Here is a 19,455-nt window from a genome sequence, read left to right as displayed (position 1 = left end):
CATTGAGGGGAAAAAGGATAATTTAGGGAAGGGCAGATAATCCTACAGAGAACACATTCCACAAGAGGGCCCAGCGTGCAAGCAGGCGCACATGGCTCCTAGGGAGTTTGGACCCTGGTGGGCTCAGCTGCCACGCCGGGCCTTCTCCTGCTATTGTTGTCTTCCACTGCAGAACGCACTTCTCCCAGGGAGGGATCCTGAGATAGCTATCTATGGTCAGGTTCCCACCTGGAACCATCAGAAATTGGGGTCTCCCCACCCCGGCTCCTGGACACAGGGCTGCTGTGTGATTGCAGAAGCCAGGGGAGGGCAGTTTAGGTGGACGGAACCCTGATTTTTTTTTTTTTCTGAGCAGAGGCAGGTGGCCCAAGCTGACCTGAGTCCTGGAAAAAGCAGGCATGAAAGATGACAGGTTTTCCCCCTTGGATTCATAAAAACAAATTTTGCAACAATTTATTAAAAATCGATACCATGCAATAGGGGCAGGAGAGCAATTCCTCATGTACATCGGATTCTGGCAGTTCCGGTCTAATTCGTAAGCGTTTGTGCACTAACGTGGTGGAAGATGCTTTTCGGGGAGGCCGAAACCTCTCCGGAAATAAAAGGGGGTATTTGCTGCATAAGAAAGAACAGAACCATCAGACTGCTAGGAGTCACGTCTGGGAACAAGGGTGTGTGTCTCGTTATTCATGGGGAAGTTAATTCCGAAAGAAAAGATGTGAACCTACAGTATCAGTGAGACGGAGGGTGACCTCTGTGGATTAATCTAGAAGACGGCGCACGCTCGGGAGTCACAGAGGGCCATGGACGCACACTCTCACCTCCGACAGACCAGTACTTTGTGCCCTGGTAGGCTGGAGTAATATTTCTACAGGGGGGTGTGTGTGTGTGTGTGTGTGTGTGTGTGTATACAGTATGTACAATTAATTGTCGCTTTTTCACTTGGAAAAATGAAATGTGGTCTTTTAAATTTGGTTTTGGTGAAATCAAGAAAGCAAGGTAATACTGGTTAATACACAGTGAGTGACAACACCAATTTTTTTTTAGTGCCTAAACAGAGCATGAATTCAACTTGACCAGTGACATGTTCAGATTGATTTTTTTTGTATAGTTTTTGTTGTTTTTAACCCTAAAAACTACAGTATCTCCATGACCTCTCTTTGTGAGGAGGGGAGAGCTATGCTATGTGAAGTAGGGAGTGTTTGAACATGGTGGTGGTGGTGATTCCAGTGGGCCCTTTTGCCAATGCCTGGTGGTGACCACAGTGGCTTCCTGACCGCAGTGGTTCTGGGAAGAGATTATTGCCTGCCTGTTGAAGCTGCCTTAGGATTCTAGAGGGAGGAAAGTGAGCCGCTCGCTTGTGCAGACGCCCTGGATGTGGTCAATCAGGCCTTTCTAATACAAGAACGAACCTGTCTGGGAATGTCGGAAAGTCGCCGGGAGCCTCCCTCCAGCCGGGCCTGGCCGCTCCGGGCAGAGGGCTGTGCTGAAAGCTTGCATTCCCCTGCTTTCCCCTCTGGCTGTGGTGAGGGCTGAAGGTCATGGTTGTAGGAAATACCTCACAGGTCAGGGCTGCCTCATTGTTTGGTAGGAAGCTTTCCCGGCCGAGATGAAGTTTCCATCCTCAGAGTGACCCTGTGAGGTAGGCAGGTTGGGTGTTGTCTCAACCCCAATCTGTTCCAGAGGGGATGTGGGGGGCTCAGACACCTGTGCCTTGTTCAGGGTTCCAGAGGGACGCCGAGGGGCCTGAGGATTGGGTGCCAGGCCAGTGGTCTTTTGGACATCAGTGAGGACGAAGAGCGTGCTTATGAGGGAAGATCCATCTGCCCACTGACCGGCCCTAGCCAGCTCCCTCTCTTCCACCCCCCACAACCAGGAGAGGGCCCACAGACTGGCCTGGAAGGCATGTCCTACCTTCTGGAGGCCAAGGGAAACCTTAGGCCTGGGGTGGGGGCCCTCTGCTCTTGGTTACCAGGGATACCTTTTTGAGCAGAATGCCCTCAATTCACTTTGGTCAGGAAAAAAAAAAAGAAAGAAAGAAAGAAGAAGAAGAAGAAAAAAAAGACACATCCTAGCCAGCCCTTGGGCTGTGACAGGAGGTTAAAGTGCACAATCTTTCCTTAAGAGTGTTTGCTGGGGGAGACGTTGTTCCATGGGTAGGGCAAGTGGCTGGCCCCCGTGATCTGGCGGAGGGGCGGGACACCCAGACGTGGCCGGTGTGCCAGGAGCATCACAGACTGTTGGTGAATGCTGCCGAGCAAGCGGCTGGCACTCCGAGTGGTAATGTACCCCAAATCCCCAGCACAGATGTCATGGTGTTAATTGTGTGGCATTTATCAGAGCTAATGAACATCTCTCAGTGGGTGCTGGCGGTCCCTGGGGAGGGTGGAGGGCTTGTGAGCCGGCCTGCTCCACAGCCCAGCCCTCCGGGTGCCAGCCAACGGCCACTGCCCTTTCTGCAGACTCCCTGCTCCACAGTGGCTAAGGGAGGGGGCTGAGCTGGCCACCACTGCAGCTGGCGGCTCTGCCCGGCTGTCCCTTGGTGGACAGGAGGTGCAGCGCCAGCCTGGGGCTGGGGATGTGTGTGTAGAGAACAGCAACGCTGTCTCCACAAGCCCCAGCCTGTTCCCCAGGCTGCTTGAGGACACGCTGACTTGTAGCTGGAGTGCGCCTGCCTTTCTCCTTGTCTAGACTTATTATGATTATTATTATTTTTTGCAAGTTTCAGATATGTCAGCTCCTCCTCGTTCATAGGAGGAATGACTGCAGGAAGAAGTCATTTCCATTCCTCTTCTTTGTGAAAAAAAACTTCACCAATAAGGCTCGAGGTCAGGTGCCAAGGCCTCCCTGGGCCGTGACCCCTGAGTGCTGTCCGAGCAGTCCCGAGAGGCCAGCTGTGGCGCCCAGCTTCTCCTGCAGCCGCCGCCCCTGCCCTGCCCCAGGTGTGGTTCCGTCATGGCGAGGCCCTGGCCCCGGGCCTCCCACCTTACAGGCCTGAGACCATGACTCGAAAGGAGGGCGGTACGTGTCTGTGGCGGGGGCTGGCAGTGGGGCTGACGCAGGGGCTGACGCAGCTGGCGTCCACGCCTCCGATGGACGGGAGGTAGGCGTGGTGGAGGATGGGGAGCTGGAGGGACAGCCGGCGCTGGATGCTGCAAGGAAAGACAGGGAGGAGAGTTAGTGCCTTAGTATCGTTCCTAGCCGAAGCGAGGAGACGGAAGGGGGCACGTTTTGGGGTCATATTTGGGACTCCCTGAGATCCATTTATCACCAAACCCCTCTCTGACACTCCTGCAATGTGGCCTCTGTTTCACCTGGACATGTGCTATTTCTCTGCCTGGAATATTCTATATCTGCATTTCTTTCCAGCTCCAGTCTGAATGTCTGGCTCGGCAATGAAGACATCCATGCCCTCTGGCGGAGGCCTGGGTTCACCGTGGATTCCGGCTTCTTGTAGTCCTGATCCTGATCCCAATCCCAGGAGGCAGTGTGTCGTGTCCTGTGATTGGGTGTCTGTCACCCACATGGGAGACCTGGATTGAGTTCCCAATTCTCCACTTTGCCCTTCACCCTCTTTTGCAGGCATCTGGGGAGCTAGCCAGTAGATGGGTGCTCTCTGCCTCTTGAAAAACATTTTTTAAAATTAAATGTCATTCCAATAAGTAGTTGGACTCTATGCTTGGTATATGTTTGCAAGGAAAGAATCTTGATTGAATTTGAGCTGTAATACTGCATCAAGGTGGAGTAATCCACCAGGGGGAGGGGAGGGAGAGGGGTGGGGGGATTCCCAGAGCCTATGAAACTGTCACATAATGCAAAATAATTAATAAAAAAATGTATGTATTTGCTGATGGTATGTTGGAGCTTTTAATTGACTGGGATGATACTCTGCTGGCTCTGTCTTCAGACCAGAGAGGGTATGCCTAAGAAGCCGTTGAACTTGACTGGACAATAAGATGCTGGACTCTATATTTGGTATATGCTTGCAATGGGGGAATCTCAACTGAACTTGAACTGTGGTTATGCAACACGGTGGAGGAATACACCATGGAGGGAGGGTTTGGGGAGGGGTGGGGAGAACCCAAGTACCTATGAAACTGTGTCACATAATACAATGTAATTAATGAATTAAAAATAATAAATAATAAAAAAAGTAAAAAAAAATTAAATGTCATTCTTTACATACTGACTTCATCAAAGCATGAGCCCCTCCCTCCCTGAGGTCCTCAGAACCCTTGGGGAATACCCAGAGAAAAAGGCAGGGACAAACTGAAAGTGAAGTCAGCCTGGGGGTGGAGGAGCAGCAAGGAAGAGGGAGCTCTTTTTCGCTGCCACAGCCTTAATGGTCCCGGGAACCGCAGTGTGGCCAGCTACCCTCACTGCTGGGAAGACTGTGCATGGGCAGTGTGCTGGGTGACTGCTCCTGAGCTCCGCTGGCCAGCTTCATTTCTTGATGGTTGTCCATTGCTCATTTAGTATGCCACAGCTGCCCAGGAAGGCACTGAGTTCTGAGGCCTCCTTGTATCTCTGGTGGCAAAAAACCCCTAGATCTCAGCAAAAGCCAATAGGCCAAAGAAATACTGCTATTTCCGTTACACAGAAGAGGACAGAGTAGAGAGCTTCTGCCACTTGTTCACAGAAACAAGCTCACACCTGGAGCAGCTTGCTTTACGGTGGGAATCAAATCCACTCAAGAGGGTCTGTCTCATTCCAAGTTTACTTAGGGTGTTGATGGGCTGTTGGCTTCCTCCCCCTGCCCCATTCTCAAGTTCCTGTTGGCCAGACAAGCTTCTCCCAAGAGACAGCTCACAGACATGCCTTGGAGCAGAGAGCTCATTTTGAAATGAAAGTGGAATCTATGCCATGATGGCCATGACCTAGTCCTTAGTGCAACAGGGTGTTGGCCAAGCACCCAGGAAGATTTTCTTTTGACCTGGGAGGAGGGGGCAAGGTTTATTTGCCCAGGCAAGGCTGGGGTTGGTCTGTGGTTGTCAGAGTCACAGAATTATTCTGCTGTTGGGATACTATTCACTTTCTCGTGCGTTCAACACAAGCTTGCTGAGAACCTGCTCAGTGCTGGAAATGGAGGGCCAGAGGCACTTGAGGACCATCCCTTACCCTCATGGTGCTTCCATTTCATCAGGCTGCCAGCACCTGCCAGGGAGCCGCCGTAGGCTGTTCCCCGCCTTGCAGCTAATCTGCCTGCTAGACTGTCAGCTCTGACATTAACTGGCTCCCGTGATGCTGCTGCAGCTGCTGGTCCAGCTGCCGAGCTGTTTCCACTCTGCCCGTCACTTGCCAGAGGTCTGTCTTTGGAGTTCACATTTGCGGCCTCTGCTTCCCAGCTGCTGTAGGATGGGGGAGCACTACAATTGCCAAAGGGCAGGGCAGATACAGTGAGGTGTTCGGGTCTGTGCTTAGGCAGCACCTTGTAGCTGCTTTTCTGTAACAGACACTCCTGTTCCCACATCCACATACCCTGATTGACTTTTCTTTGAAGCAACTATCACTAAACACGCTCAGCCCATGTCTTGCTTTTTAAATTCACCTGTTCTCCTGCCAGACAGAATGGGAGTTCCATGCTGTGTCCTTAGCACCTACACCTGATACCTGGTAGGGGTCTCTTTGAGTAAGTGGCTTTAGCAAGGTTCAATACTATGTATAATGAAGGTAGAGAAGTGGGATTTAATGTTGCAAAGAGCCAAGTTCATGTCTGAGCGCCTGCATTTGACAGCAAAGTAAGCTTGGATAAGATCCCTCCTCCCCTCTTGTGAATACTGGTTTTTCTCATCTGTAAAAAGAACATTATAATTCTTCTTGCACTATAGAATCGCTGCTGAATTCAAGTCAAGCAACAGTTGTGAGTACGCATGGTGCCAACTATCAGCCACTGTGTGGGAACGCCGACCCGTTGGGTGATTAGTCTCGAAGGAGCAGGTACTTACTGTTCTGGGGAGTTTATATCTTCTATAGGATCTTTGCATGTCCGCGAGGGCTCTGTTGTATTCCACTGCAGCTGGGGATTCTGATCAAGGTGATTTTTTAAAATGGCCTTTCCCCCATCTGAATGCAAAACAATAAAACGATAACATAGTCAACTGCATTTTTTTTTCTGAGATTTGCTTTCTGCTAGTTCACTCCCGCAAAGGGCTGCAACACAGCCAGAGCTGAGCTGACCTGAAGCCAGGAATCAGGAGCTTCCTCCTGGTCTCCCACATCGGTACAGAGGCCCAAGGACATAGGCCATCCTCTGCTGTATTCCCAGGCCACAACCAGAGAGCTTAATCGGAAGTGGAGAAGCTGGGACACACTGCAGTCATGTGATTAGCCTGATATGCCACCTGGTTGGCCCTAACTCAGTTTTTAAAAGAAAACCCACAAAACCATCAGGTTCAGCTGGTGTGACCCAGCGGCTTAGGCTGCCACGTGTGATATGGGCATCCCATACTGGAACTCTGATTCGAATCTCGGATGCTCTGCTTTCTATCCAGCTGTCTGCTAATGCTCCTGGCAAAGTAGCAGAAGACAGCCTCTAAACTTGGGACTTTGCCACCCACGTGGGAGACCATGATAGAATTCCAGGCTTCTGGCTTCAGCCAGGCCCAGCTTTGGGGGCGTGAACCAGAGCTTTTTCTGTCTCTGCCCCTCTCTCTGTTACATTGCCTTTCAAATAAATATTAAAAAAATAGTAAAGACAAGCTTTCTAAGAAACTGCTCAAAGGCAACAAGGAAGTGAAAGAGCCATCGTCTCTGTGTTGGTCAAGCTGAGGTCTGTCTAGTGGTTCTCCTGGGTCCAAAGTTGTGAGCCCTAGAGCCTCGGCCAGGGTAGAAACAGTGTGCTGGGCATGTGTGTGGCCTGCCCTGGGCTGCCCTTCTTCTAAGAGATGAAAGAGAGAAAGCAGAGAGAACCATGTAGGCAATGTAACTTAGGAATATCAGGTTCTAACTTAGAGGTCTTCCTCTTCATGCTGTATAGGGACATAATGATAAAAACAGACTCCTGTAAGAGATATGGTTGCTGGGCCTGGTGCGGTAGCCTAGTGGCTAAATCCTCGCCTTGCAAGTGCTGGAATCCCACATGGGTGCTGGTTCATGCCCTGGCTGCTCCACTTCCATCCAGCTCCCTGTTTGTGGCCTAGGAAAGCAGTGGAGGATGGCCCAAGGCCTGGGGACCCTGCACCTGTGTGGGAGTCCCAGATGAAGCTCCTGGATCCTGGCTTTGGATCAGCTCAGCTTTGGCTATTGTTGCCACTTGGGGAGTGAACCAGTGGGCAGAAGATCTTTCTCTCTGTCTCTCCTTCTCTTTGCAAATCTGCCTTCGCAACTTAAAAAAAAAAGATTTGTTAAGAATGGCAGAAATGGAAAAGCATAACAGTGAACTTTGGGTGAGCGTGTGTGTTGCCACAGCCCACTGGGGTCACAGCGCCACCTACAGAAGTATTGTGTGTTCTCCTTTGCCCGTGTGGGACCAGCTCTACCTGCCAAGTTCCTGCATCTGGATGATGCCAGATGGGCTTTCAAAACAGTACAGGGCCTGGCGTGTTGGCCTAGCGGCTAAAGTCCTCGCCTTGAACATGCCGGGATCCCATATAGGTGCTGGTTCTGATCACGGTGGCCCCGCTTCCCATCCAGCTCCCTGCTTATGTCCTGGGAAAGCAGTTAGGGACGGCCCAAAGCCTTGGAACCCTGCACCTGTGTGGGAGACTCGGAAGAAGCCCTGGGCTCCTGGCTTCAGACTGGTGCAGCTCCAGCCGTTGCAGCCACTTGGGGAGTGAACGATCAGACAGAAGATCTTCCTCTCTGTATCTCCTCCTCTCTGTATATCTGCCTTTCCAATAAAAATAAATAAATCTTAAAAAAAAAAAAAAATCCAATACAGAAGAAAGCCCATTTCCAAACACTCTTACTGGCACTGGAAATGCGTTCAGTGTTGGCTGAAGGGGAGGCACACATGGTGTGTGTTGGCATTTGCAGTCCCAGATACTGGGTTAGCCAGGTATTGTATCCTACCTTGCTGCCCATCCTTTCCTTGTATCTTGACGAGGGGCACCTGGAACCGTAGGTGCTGTTCCAAGGACATCGGTAAAGTGCCTGCTAAGGACCCCAGGGCAGTGGGCATGCAGTCAGCATACTGGGAATGCTGGCCATGCTGTGTTTGTGTGGAACTGGATGTTGAACGACAGGATCAGGAAGCCCAAGGACCAGGTGGAGGTGGGAAGAGCTCTAGGCAGACCTCAAACTGTGGTCAGGATACAGGACCTGCAGCAGCACCCGCCCTCCGAGCCTCAGTTTCCTCATCTGCCAAATGGAAGCTGATGGCAGCTGGCACTGCAGGAGCCCCGCCTCTCTTACCTGTGGTCTCAGGGAAGTTGCCAAGGTTGAGGATGTCATTGAGCTCTTGGTAGTGGTTCTGTTTAATGTAGGTGGTCTTCTCTGGGGTGTCCTGCAGCTGCATGGTGACCTCTTCCAAGTCTTTATCCAGCTGCAAGACACAGGCTCCAGCTGACTCCAAATCCCCACTCCTGCCCAGCCCCATCCCCTGGCAGCTTGACATTGGAGGGTGCAGAGAACTAGGGGCCTCTGCATCTTGGAGTAGATGAGCGGAGGGAGCTGACAGTTCTTGTTCAAGCAGGGACTATGTTGGGAGGAAGCTGGATTTAGTGTAGGCTTGCCCCTTGATGGTGTGGCCAGGCGAGCCCAGGGAGGCAGAGGCAGGAGATGGTGAGGGCCTGGGTTCTGGGGTTGGATGGATCTGGGACAATTCCAGGAGTGTTCTTTGCATGCTTGTGCTGGTGGGTGGGACCCCAGTCTTAATTTTCTTATTAATCTTGTGGGGTGGTGATCACGCCTACCTTGTGTGGGTGTCATGAAGATTGAGATAATGCACAGCAAGCTAAGCCGCTCCTACAACAGTGTTATCATAACTACTGGCATTGGGCCCCAGCGAGACCCCCAGTCGGAGGATGCATGGGTAAGGGCTTGTCTGCTCTGAGACACACATTGTCCTGATGCACAGCCCAGCAGGGGTTCAACCACAGGAGTCTGTCAGAATGGGTCTCTGTCATCCTTAGGTTGAATAAGAATCAGGTGCAAATCCCGGGGTAATGCAGTCCCAGAGAAGTGTGTGTGTGTGTGTGTGTGTGTGTGTGTGTGTGTGTGTGTTAGGGAAGGGGGCTCAGGGTAGTTAGGATTGGCAGTACAGTTTATGGAGTGGGGACCTCACAAACTACAAAGTGCTGTTCTGAGATCAGCTCCACAATAATCAAGTGGTTCAACACATCTTCAGGCAGATGGAGAGGAAGATACCCGTTCTGGAGCATTTAGGTAGCAGAGCCCCTGGGATCACAGGAGGCCATATGGGGATTCATTTCCAGGGAAAATAGCCCAACATTTTGGGGTGGTTACCAGCAGCTCAGGCTGTGAACTCTGGATGGCTGGAGTGTGTACACCGACATGGACTGGCAGAGATATTGTATCAGTTACCCTAGAGAAGTCTCAAATAGAACCTGCAGTGGGCATCAAGGGACAGAGCCCCCCTACTCTGCTTGGGGCCCTGCCCTGTCCTGCAGCAGGCATGGGCAGGTGCACACACCACTGCTTGTGAGCTCTCTCAGGAGGGCTACCAGCTCTAGAACATTCAAACAGTGTGTCCAGTTGCAGGTGCATTTCAGATAATGACTCCTTTCTTTCCTATAAGTAGATCCCAAGTGTTGGGATACAGTTATACTGAAAACAAAATTGTTTATTTGAAACTCAAGTTCCGTTGGGCATCCTCTCATCTGGCCACCTTCCCCTCACTTCCTCCTGGTGACAATCAGTGCTTTCCCCCAAGTCGTCTGTGGCTAGGTGAGCTCATGTACATTCTTGCCAACTACTTGGGAGTTGAGGCCGAGAACAGAGCTCCAGAGGAGGACGAGGGGTGGTGCCTGCCTCACAGATCCCATCGCACAGTTCTGTCCACACATACTAAACATGCTGGCTATGCAAAGCTGTGCAAAGCAGGACCTTGGAGTTGCCTAGGCAACCCACATAGAAGGGGGTTGCCCTTGTGCTCCTCTGCCCAGACACAGGGAGAGGAGGTTGGGGGTCATGATCCCAGACCAGATAGCCAGTGGAGCAATGTTGCAGTTGATGAATGTTGCTGACCAATACAAAGTGCATAAATCTCCTTCCAGGTATCTTTCTACCAGCCCAGCCACTGGATCCCCCTCTGGCCCTTCCTAAGTTCATGACTATGAGAAAGAGAAAGAATAAAACCTTAAAAAGCTCCAGCCAGTGCCCAGCTGGGCAGTCCATTTCCCTACATTCTCTTGGGGACATGCTTGCTTGTCACTTGACTTTGCTGAGAACAAAGTGTCTCACACTTGCACTTGCTTCCTGGCTTTTTATTTCTATGCTAAGCCAAGGAAAGAACGCACCAAGCTGCAAGTTTTGCCAGCAGCATTCCTGGTGCCCACCGTGCGGCAGCGTGGGGTGGCCTGATTCAACAGCGAGAAGACTTCATCAGGTGTGTATCTTCTTCCCTGCGGTGTGAGTGTGTCTGTGGGACTGACTGTTCGTGGCACCACCCAGCTCTCTGTAAGCGTGGAGTCCTCCCGACTACGGCTTGGCTAGGGTCGAAGCTCCAGAGGGATTGTACTGTGGGCAGAGGTGGGGTGGAGTTCAGGAAGGGCAGCTGTTCTGGAATCGGAGGTTTCCTGAGCTCACTATGGTTAGCTGGTGGTGGCACACTGATGCTTGGCTCATGTTGACTAGCCATGTGTGCGAAGCTTAGCTAGTCCAGAGCTAAAACTGTTTTTTTTTGTGGGGAAGCCTAAGCAGCCACAGCAGACAAGTGCAGTGAGGAGGGCCACAGTAGAAGCACTCCCCTTAGAGGGCCCAGTAATAGCAACCATACATTTTCTAGTATTAACCCTGCTGGCGAGAGACCCTGCAAGACGTCTCCCTAGAGATCTTGGTGTTACTCACCACCCTTGGCCCTGGGTTGCATAGAGACTCTTAAAAAACTTGACTGTTTTGAGGGTTGAAGGTTTTGGTGATGCAGAGAATGACCAGGAGCCATTTGATTAAGAAAAAGGATCATGTGGTTATTGGTGAAGCTTGGCAGGGTCTTCTCTCAACTCTGTACAGAAATACAAAGCTGGGAAGCAAGTGCGGGGGCAAGAGCAACTTGATACGAAGTGAAGCAATAGGAATGCATCCCCTCATGAGGATGTAGGTCCAACTGCATCCTGGTCTTGGGAGAAATGCCTTGGGCTTAAAAAAATTTTTTTTTAAAATTTTCTCATAATCATGAACAAAGGCAGGGTTATGGGGGACTCAGGTGTCTGGGCTGACAAAGAAACTGCTTGAGAGAGTACTCAAGAGGTTGTCTAGTCTGGAAAGACGGCCCACAACCTCTTCCCCTGCATGTCTGGACACAGAAACGGGGAACTCCCCTCCATCTTGGTTGCCTAGGAAACTCCAAGGTCTCGCCTTGCACAGCCAGCACATTTAGTAAGTGTGGATAGTGAACTGAGAGATGGGGTTTGGGAAGTGGGCACCTCCGTCTCCACCTGGAAGGTTGGACCCAGTCTACACACAATGACCGATCAGGGAGGAAGGCAAGAGGGTGGGGTGTGAGAGTGGTTCATCCCAATGGACAGTGAGAGCACCCTTACAATGGCCACACATGTAGGTGTCCAGCAGATCAGGTTCGACTTGCCCTCAGTCTTGACCATGGACCCTTTTCAATCTTAGAATGAGCTAGGAAGAGGAGAAGCTTTCTGTTGAGTGTTCCTCTCGTTGCTCAGGTGGAATCCCAAACGTCCCAAAGGACTCATGAACTTGGCTGCGTCCTCAAAAATGGAGACCATTTTGACCTTGAGACTCTTAAACTCGGTATCCTTTTCTGTTCCAAGATATAGCCCAAATACCCCCCAAAACATGGGGAGACCTGGTTTCCCCTTAGGATGCCTCAATTAGAACAGCTTCCTCCAGTTACTCTTGTTGCTGCCAAGGCAAATGTGGAGAAATTTCCTATGTTTAGTCGTTCTTTTATCCTAGGGCTCACCACAATTTGCTCCAAAATTGAAGGGAAAAGGAAGAGCTTGGTTCAAAAAACAGAGAACACAGCTAACAACAAAGATAAAAGAATGTCCAGGAGCTGTCCAAGATTCCCCTTAAAGATGTTTCTCCTTCAGTTCTGTCTCAAGTTCCCTCAGCCTCTCCACCTGCTGAGCCTAAAGGCCTGTAATCCTGCCTGAAACCGGGAGAGCTGGGTCCCAAATCGCCCTCTTCTGGAGGGACTTGCCCTCCCTACCTAGGGACAAACTGCCCACAAAAGGTAAGACCTCCAAGTCTTACCCAGGTATGGAAGGAGAGTGAGCATTTCCCAGCCGGTACCAGCAGGGGGTGGAAGGGAGCAGGCTGCAGGACGGGTTGCCATGCAGTACAGGACTGGGTTGCCATGCAGAGCAGGGCAGGTACTGTCCTTTTGAAGGAAGTCGGCTCTAAGGGAGCAGGGGTTCATGGGACCAGGCCTCCCAGCCATGATGAGTCTCAGTGTCTCTCCCCTTCCAGGCTCCCCCAGCCTGGATCCCTCTGATGCTGGGCTCACATGTTTCTGCTCAACACTGGCATCTTTGCACACAGATGATGTGTCCTCACAGATGTGTCAGGCCAGTCCCTGAGCCCTGGCCCACTCCTGGGGCAATCTCCCAGGGACCCCTGCCCCTCTTTTGGGAAGGGACCTTTCAGCCAAAGTTTCTGTGGCTCTGCCTTTACCCACCAGCCCCCCAACCCTGCCAGTGTCCCTGGTTGTTTTCCTTTGACTAAAGTAACTAAAAGTTAAATTCTACAGAATCTTTTAGAAGATGGTTTTCCTCTTAGAGACACTGAGTTTGTGAGGTGGATTGAAGAAACCAGTAGATAGAAAATAGAGTTTTCAGGAAAGCTCTAAGTGTGAGAATGTATCCTTGCTGATGAAAGGTTAAAGGAATGTTTTGATAAAAAGACTTTTGATGGGGCCTGGTGTGATGGCTCAGTGGCTAAATCCTCTTCTAGCATGTGCTTGGATCTCATATGCATTCTGGTTTTTGTCCCACAATTTCCCATCCAGCTCCCTGCTTGTGGCCTGGGAAAGCAGTCGAAGACAGCCCAGAGCCTTGGGACCCTGCACCTGTGTGGGAGACTTGGAAGAAGCTCTTGGCTTCGGATCAGCTCAGCTGTAGCCATTGCAGTCACTTGGGAAGTGAACCAGTGTGCAGAAGATCTTTCTCTCTGTCTCTCCTTCTCTTTGTAAATCTGCCTTTCCAATAAAAATAAATAAATCTTTAAGGGAAAAAAAAAGATTTATGATGGAAAGAGGAACTGAAGAATGAGCATGTTGCAAAAGGTTTGTGGAAGTGCTGTGCCAGGTTTGTTTGGATGAGACTAGAAGGAAATTTTAAAAGGCAGTTTTTCTTAAAGCAAAACAAGACAAAACAAAACAAAACAAAACAAAGCAACAGGACTGCAGGACTGCCTGCCTCTGTTACATGATGTGTTTAACTGTCCTGCATGCTGAATGTATATTCTGATACCACATGTTAATTCTTTCAATTGAGGTTTTTCTGTGTTTTCCAATGATCTAAAAAAAGTTTTATATGTGTTTTCTGTTACATCTATTGAGTTTAATTGATTTAAAAATGCAAGTCTTGCAAGAGTTAACTTTCTAACTAATTAGATCTTGTGCACCGCTTTGGTTAAAATACTCAGGTCTAACTTTTATTTTGACCAAATGATTTAAACTCATAACAGTTGGTTTCCAATGAAAGCTCTAGAATCAAGCCTTTGACCTTGAGGCTTCCAGCTGGTTTCCTAAGCCTCACAAAAAGTAAGGCTTTCAACTGAGAACAAAAACAAAACAACCAAAAAGCAAACATAACCACTTTACACTTTGTGTTAGAAAAAGGCAAATTGCTTGGCGGGCGGGGGTGGGGGCTTCCCTGCTGCCACTTCTGTCTCTTCTTCCATCAACGCATCCGAGGTAGACACCTGGTCACCCCCCAGGAGGGGGAAGAGGTGGACGGCTGCAGAGACACCCAGTGAGATCCAAATATCTGACTAATCTGATTCTACAGAGCCCGTGCACACGTGTGAGCCAGCAGGCAGGTCACAGGCTACTCTTGGAGAAAATGCCCACAGGTAAGTGTTTTCTCATGTGTGTCACATCCTGTCCCCCCATAATTGTCTGTGATCACAGGTGTGGCTGTAATCCTGCAAGCTTGAGAGCCGTCGCCCCCTAAGTGACTGGACCTGTACCTCTCGGTACTCTCCTACCCAGTGCAGGATGCTTTTCTACTATCTGCCGTCTCCAACCTGCCTCTCCTTTGGAGTGTCCCATATCTTGCATTGTGACTCTGTCTGGGCTCACAATGTGCTCTTTGCTATGTCTATGCACATAGTGGAGGGTAACGAATTAGCCGGGTGTTGGCTATGCTGTGGCCAACCTAGAGGGACACAGGCCAGATGGGAAGAGAGTGATCCAACGATGATCCCTGTCATAGCCAAACACCTGATCAGCTTTGCCCTGGAAAGAGGGGGCAGGTGCATCCCAGCTGATCATCTCCGATCTAATACAGTCACCTCAGCCTTTGAAGGAGTGTATGTGATCCCTCTTAGACTCAGGAAGGACCCAAGTTGGCTACTTCTGGTGTGATAGCAACACCCCCTCTGCTTGTAAGCACTGCTTCAGCTTCCGGGCTGTTTAGACAGAGACCCTGTATAGGCTATATGCTTTGATAGGTGCAATGTTGCAGTTGGACAAAATTGCTACCAATGAACAAACTGCAGAAATCTCCTCCCAGGTGCTTCTCTCTGCTCCTGCCTAAGTCCATGACTATGGGGGGGAGAGAGAGAGAGAGAGAGAGAGAGAGAGAGAGAGAGAGAGAGAGAGAAAGAGAGAGAGAAACCTTAAAAAGCCCAAGCCATTTCTCCTGAAGCCAGTGTCCAGTTGGACATTACACTTCCCTACATCCTTGAAGGGATGTTGCTTCATTTTGCTAAGAATAATAATGTCTCCTATGCTTGCACTTGCTTCCTGGATTTTTATTTCTATGCCAAGCGGAGGAAAGAGGAAAGAACTCATTAAGCCTCTTGCTGGTAAGAGGAGAGGCAGAAAACCCAGAGAAGGAATCCAGTCCGGGAAGCACTGTGGGGAGCCCAGCTGCTCACAGCCATCTCTCAGGGCTGTTAGGTGGGGCAGAAATCAACATTTTCTCCCTGGGCCAGCTCGTTTGGGTCTTTTTCTTCCAGCACCTGGCCAGCATCCTCACCAACATGCTTTTCTGTGCTCCTTCCGTCCTGAGTCAGGGGTCCTCAACTTACAGGTCCAGTCTTCTTGACGCAAGGAGGTAGAGCAGGGTGATGGAGTTGGGGGTCCCCTTCCTGGTATGGGAAAGTCTGCTGTTGGCCTGTCTGGAACATTCAAGAGCCAGTGAAGAACCCTTGGGACAGTGGTGGGTGAGGCGTTAGTTAAAATCACTTGGGGTCAGCAAGACAGCTCAATTCGCTAAAGCGCCTGTATCTTGTATGCATACAGGTTCATGTCCCAGCTGCTCCACTTCCCATCCAGCTCCCTGCTTGTGGCCTGGGAAAGCAGTGGAGAATGGCCCAAATCCCTAGGACCCTACACCGGCATGGGAGACCTAGAAGAAGCTCCTGGCTTAGCATTAGCTCAGTTCTGGCTGTTGTGGCTGCTTGGGAAATGAACAAGTGGATAGAAGATCTATCTTTTTCTGTTTCTCCTTCTCTCCGTAAATTTGCCTTTCTTTTTTTAAAAAAATTTTAAAGATTTATTTACTGTTATTACAAAGTCAGATATACAGAGAGGAGGAGAGTCAGAGAGGAAGATCTTCCAGCCAATGATTCACTCCCCAAGTGACCGCAACCGCCGGTGCTGTGGCGATCCGAAGCTGGGAACCAGGAACCTCTTCCGGGCCTCCCACGCAGGTGCAGGGTCCCAAACTTTGGGCCGTCCTCAACTGCTTTCCCAGGCCACAAGCAGGGAGCTGGATGGGAAGTGGAGCTGCCGGGATTAGAACCGGTGCACATATGGGATCCCGGTGTGTTCAAGGCAAGGACTTCAGCTGCTAGGCCACGCCACTGGGCCCCCAAATCTGCCTTTCTAATGAATGAATGAATGAATGAACAAATAAAGAAATAACTTAAAAAAAGAAAAAGACGCTGCTAGGGATACCCGCAGCTAGTATCAGCATGCCTGGGTTAGAGGGCTGGCTCTACTCCTCATTTTAGCTTCCTGCTAATGTGTGTGTCCGGGGAGGCAACAGGTAACAGCTCAAGGGCTTGGGTTTCTGACACCTGCCTGGGAGACCCAAACTGAGTTCCTATTTTAATCTGGCCCACTCTTGGCTGCTGTGGGGGCATTTGGGGGGGGTGACGCAGCAGCTGGGATCTGTTCAATTGACTGATTTTAAAAAAGGGCCCTCAGGACAAAGGTCAGGTTTGCCATAGGGAGGCCTCCTTCCTGGAGGGTCGCTCTCTCTGGATCGAAATCACTGAGATGCAAGTGGCTATAGTGTTGTGCCGAGAGAAACCAGAGATGAGAGCGTGAGAGCATGAGCCAGTGAGCAAACCCCTGAGCATTCCTTTCCTTCAGAAAGCCCCAGGCCAGGTGGGCAGGAAAGTCCTGTAGGATTGGGACAAGCCAAGGGGATGGGTTCTGCTGTCCCGCCCCCCTCTGTAGGAGACCCCGGGGGCGAGGCTGGATGCAGGGGACCGAGCTACCTCTGTGATCTTCATGCGCAGGCGGTGGTTTTCTGACTGCAGGCCCTCCAGGCGCGATGTGCTGGCCTGGTTCACACTGGTGACCGACGTGGATGTCTTGGAGTCTTCTTTCTTCTGGTTCTGCGTGAACTGGAACCGTCTGTTCTGCGTTGCTGCATCTGGGTTCGTTCTCAACGTGATGAGCTGCAAGGCCAAGGCGGGACTGAATTTAGAGAAAACCCTGGGCTTCTCTTCCCATACCTGCTGCCTCTCTCCCCGCAGGTCCCGCTCCAGGAGGGACGCAGGCTTGGGGCAGGAGTCAGGAGCCCTGGGCTCGGCAGGTTTGCCACTTATTTGGGTGTGATCTCGCCCCTGGCTCAGCATCAGCATCCCTCCTGGCCCTTATCCTGATCCCCTCAGCAGCCCGCAGCGCCCGTCCTGAGGGATCACCAGGTTCATACACATCCAGCTCCTGCTGAGCCTAGACTGTGGAGGTGACAGCTGCTGACAATGGGGTAGAGAAAGGGAAGCTCTCTGATTAGAGCCACTGATGGGTGATGGGTTTGGGGCAGGCTGGTAGCTAGCTCTGAAATCGGCAGAGGTGCTTGTTCTAAAATAGCATAAAGCCACACACACACATTTGTTCTCTTCCAGTTTCCTGGGCTTAGGAGTCTGTGGCATGGTTTAGCTGAGCTAAGAGACATATTTAAAATCTCTTACAAAAATTTCTACTTAAACCTGATTTTACCCATTTTTGATTTTACTCTAGAATGATCTCTGGCATTATGACACAGCTCATTAAGCCACTGCCTGCAATGCCAGCATCCCCTATGGGTGCTGGTTCATGTCCCAGTTGTTCCATTTGTGAACCAGCTCCCTGCTAATGTACCTGGAAAGGCAGTGGAAGATGCTTGGATCCCTGCATCCACATGGGATACCCCAGACGGAGTTTCAGGCTCTTGGCTTTTGCCTGGCCCAGTTCTGGCTGATGCGCCCATTTGGGGAGTAAATCAGTAGATGGGAGATCTTTCTGTCTCTCTCCCTCTCTCTATGACTCTGCCTTTTGAATAAATAACCACATGGATAAGTCTCGAAAAATATTCATCTATAATATAAAACTATCTGCAAGGGGTCAGGTAGACATGGGCTTATGGAAGCTGCCATGAGTGAAGGTTCTGGATGTGGGAAACACAGGCACACATCTAAACAGAAAGGGCCACTGACAAAGTCGTAGCTGTGCTGTAATCAGGACCAAATCTTAACAATGTCCACTGCCAACCTTTACAAATGCAATGATGTGGGCCCGGCACGACAGCCTAGTGGCTGAAGTCCTTGCCTTGAATGCGCCGGGATCCCATATGGTGCCTGTTCTAATCATGGCAGTTCCACTTCCCATCTAGCTCTCTGCTTGTGGCCTGGGAAAGCAGTCGAGGACGGCCCAAAGTCTTGGGACCCTGCACCTGCGTGGGAGACCCACAGGAAGCTCCTGGCTCCTGGCTTCAGATTGGCTCAGCTACAGCTGTTGCAGCTGCTTGGGGAGTAAACCATTGGACAGAAGATCTTCCCCTCTGTCTCTCCTCCTCTCTGTATATTTGCCTTTCCAATAAAAATAAATAAATCTTTAAAAAACACAGAAAATCAAATGAAAAGACGTGAAAGAAGCACCTGCCAAATGGTGATGGTAAAACAGACATAAACAAGACAGCTTTCTACAGGCTGTTGAGTGCCCCAGCAATGCCCTGAAGTAGCGTCTACCTTGGGCACAAACACCAGGCAGAGGGTGATGGTGCTGCAGAAGATGATGACCAGGGCCACGATGCAGAACTGCACGTTGGGCTGGTCCCGGGTCAGGAAGGAGACGGCGGCTCCGATGATGCACATGATGCCCACGTTGTAGACGCTCATGCCGATGTACTTGCTGTCATTGAGGGCCGGTATGCTGACGTTGCGAGTCTCCCAGGCTAAGAAACAGCCGAACAGCTGGCACAGGGAGTGGACAGAAAGGACAGAAGATTAGCACAGGGCGTGACATGTACCTGTTGCTCTCAGAAGCTTCCCTTCGGGAGAGAGCAGGCTCTGCTGCTGGCCAGATCCCATGGATGTAGCCTGCCTGCAGTCTTGGGTCCTGGTTTCCCTTGGCGGGGCGGTGCTGAGGACCTTTTGGGCAATGCAGGCTTCTTGTGAATTCAAGCCCATGACCCTTGGCCAGTCCACTCTGGGCATCACCTGTGGGCCAGTGCATTGGGGGTCCCACATTGCTGTGCAGTAGTCCCATGTGCTTACAAGAAGGGACTCAGCAGACCTCTGAGACACAACCTCAAGAGGGTTTCAACTGGCATGGAGAGCGGGGCACGCTCTTGGCCTAGGGACTCCTAACCATGCCCTTCTGGGGGTGCCTTTTGCAGGGTGCAGGACCAATTGCTATGCATTCTCTGAGGCAGCAGCTGGTGAGAGCGCATCTGAGCAGCACCGGAAGTGCCAGTCTTGGTGAGGACTCCATTGTCGGCCTTGGAATGGGGGCCACACTTAGCTAGCTGGACGGTGGGAAGCTCCATGGAGCAGTAGCCTGCTCCCTGTCCCCAGAGAGGTGTGAAGGAAGGCCTGGTAGGCACAGGATGGAGGAGAGATGCCAGGCCCATTGTGGTTCAGGCTCGTTGGGGGTTTCCTAGCCCTGATCCTGCTCTATGGTGTTCTGTGGGCTTGCTAAAT

The 19,455-nt window shown here is 50.9% G+C and overlaps 1 protein-coding gene and 1 long non-coding RNA gene across 2 annotated transcripts in view; one reads left to right on the top strand and one right to left on the bottom strand.

Annotated features, from left to right (window-relative positions):
* The first annotated feature begins 433 nt into the window (after nucleotides 1-433).
* Nucleotides 434-13,253, top strand: LOC131481977 (uncharacterized). Its single transcript, XR_009246681.1, has 3 exons — nucleotides 434-849; nucleotides 12,204-12,325; nucleotides 13,100-13,253. It is a non-coding gene; the product is annotated as an uncharacterized LOC131481977 (long non-coding RNA).
* GABBR2 (gamma-aminobutyric acid type B receptor subunit 2) overlaps nucleotides 2,053-19,455 on the bottom strand; it is a 336,630-nt gene continuing 319,227 nt past the window's right edge. The window contains exons 15-19 of the mRNA XM_058673018.1: nucleotides 18,502-18,726; nucleotides 16,768-16,950; nucleotides 8,353-8,482; nucleotides 5,946-6,063; nucleotides 2,053-3,152 (exon numbers count right to left, since the gene is read on the bottom strand). Coding sequence (XP_058529001.1) covers nucleotides 2,987-3,152; nucleotides 5,946-6,063; nucleotides 8,353-8,482; nucleotides 16,768-16,950; nucleotides 18,502-18,726 — 822 coding nt within the window. The 3' untranslated portion in view covers nucleotides 2,053-2,986. The remainder of the gene's footprint in view (nucleotides 3,153-5,945; nucleotides 6,064-8,352; nucleotides 8,483-16,767; nucleotides 16,951-18,501; nucleotides 18,727-19,455) is intronic.

The sequence above is a fragment of the Ochotona princeps genome, chromosome 14 (assembly GCF_030435755.1).
Source record: "Ochotona princeps isolate mOchPri1 chromosome 14, mOchPri1.hap1, whole genome shotgun sequence".
NCBI lineage: Eukaryota > Metazoa > Chordata > Mammalia > Lagomorpha > Ochotonidae > Ochotona > Ochotona princeps.
Note: the sequence above shows the minus strand (reverse complement) of the source record. Positions and strands in the feature narration are given on the sequence as shown.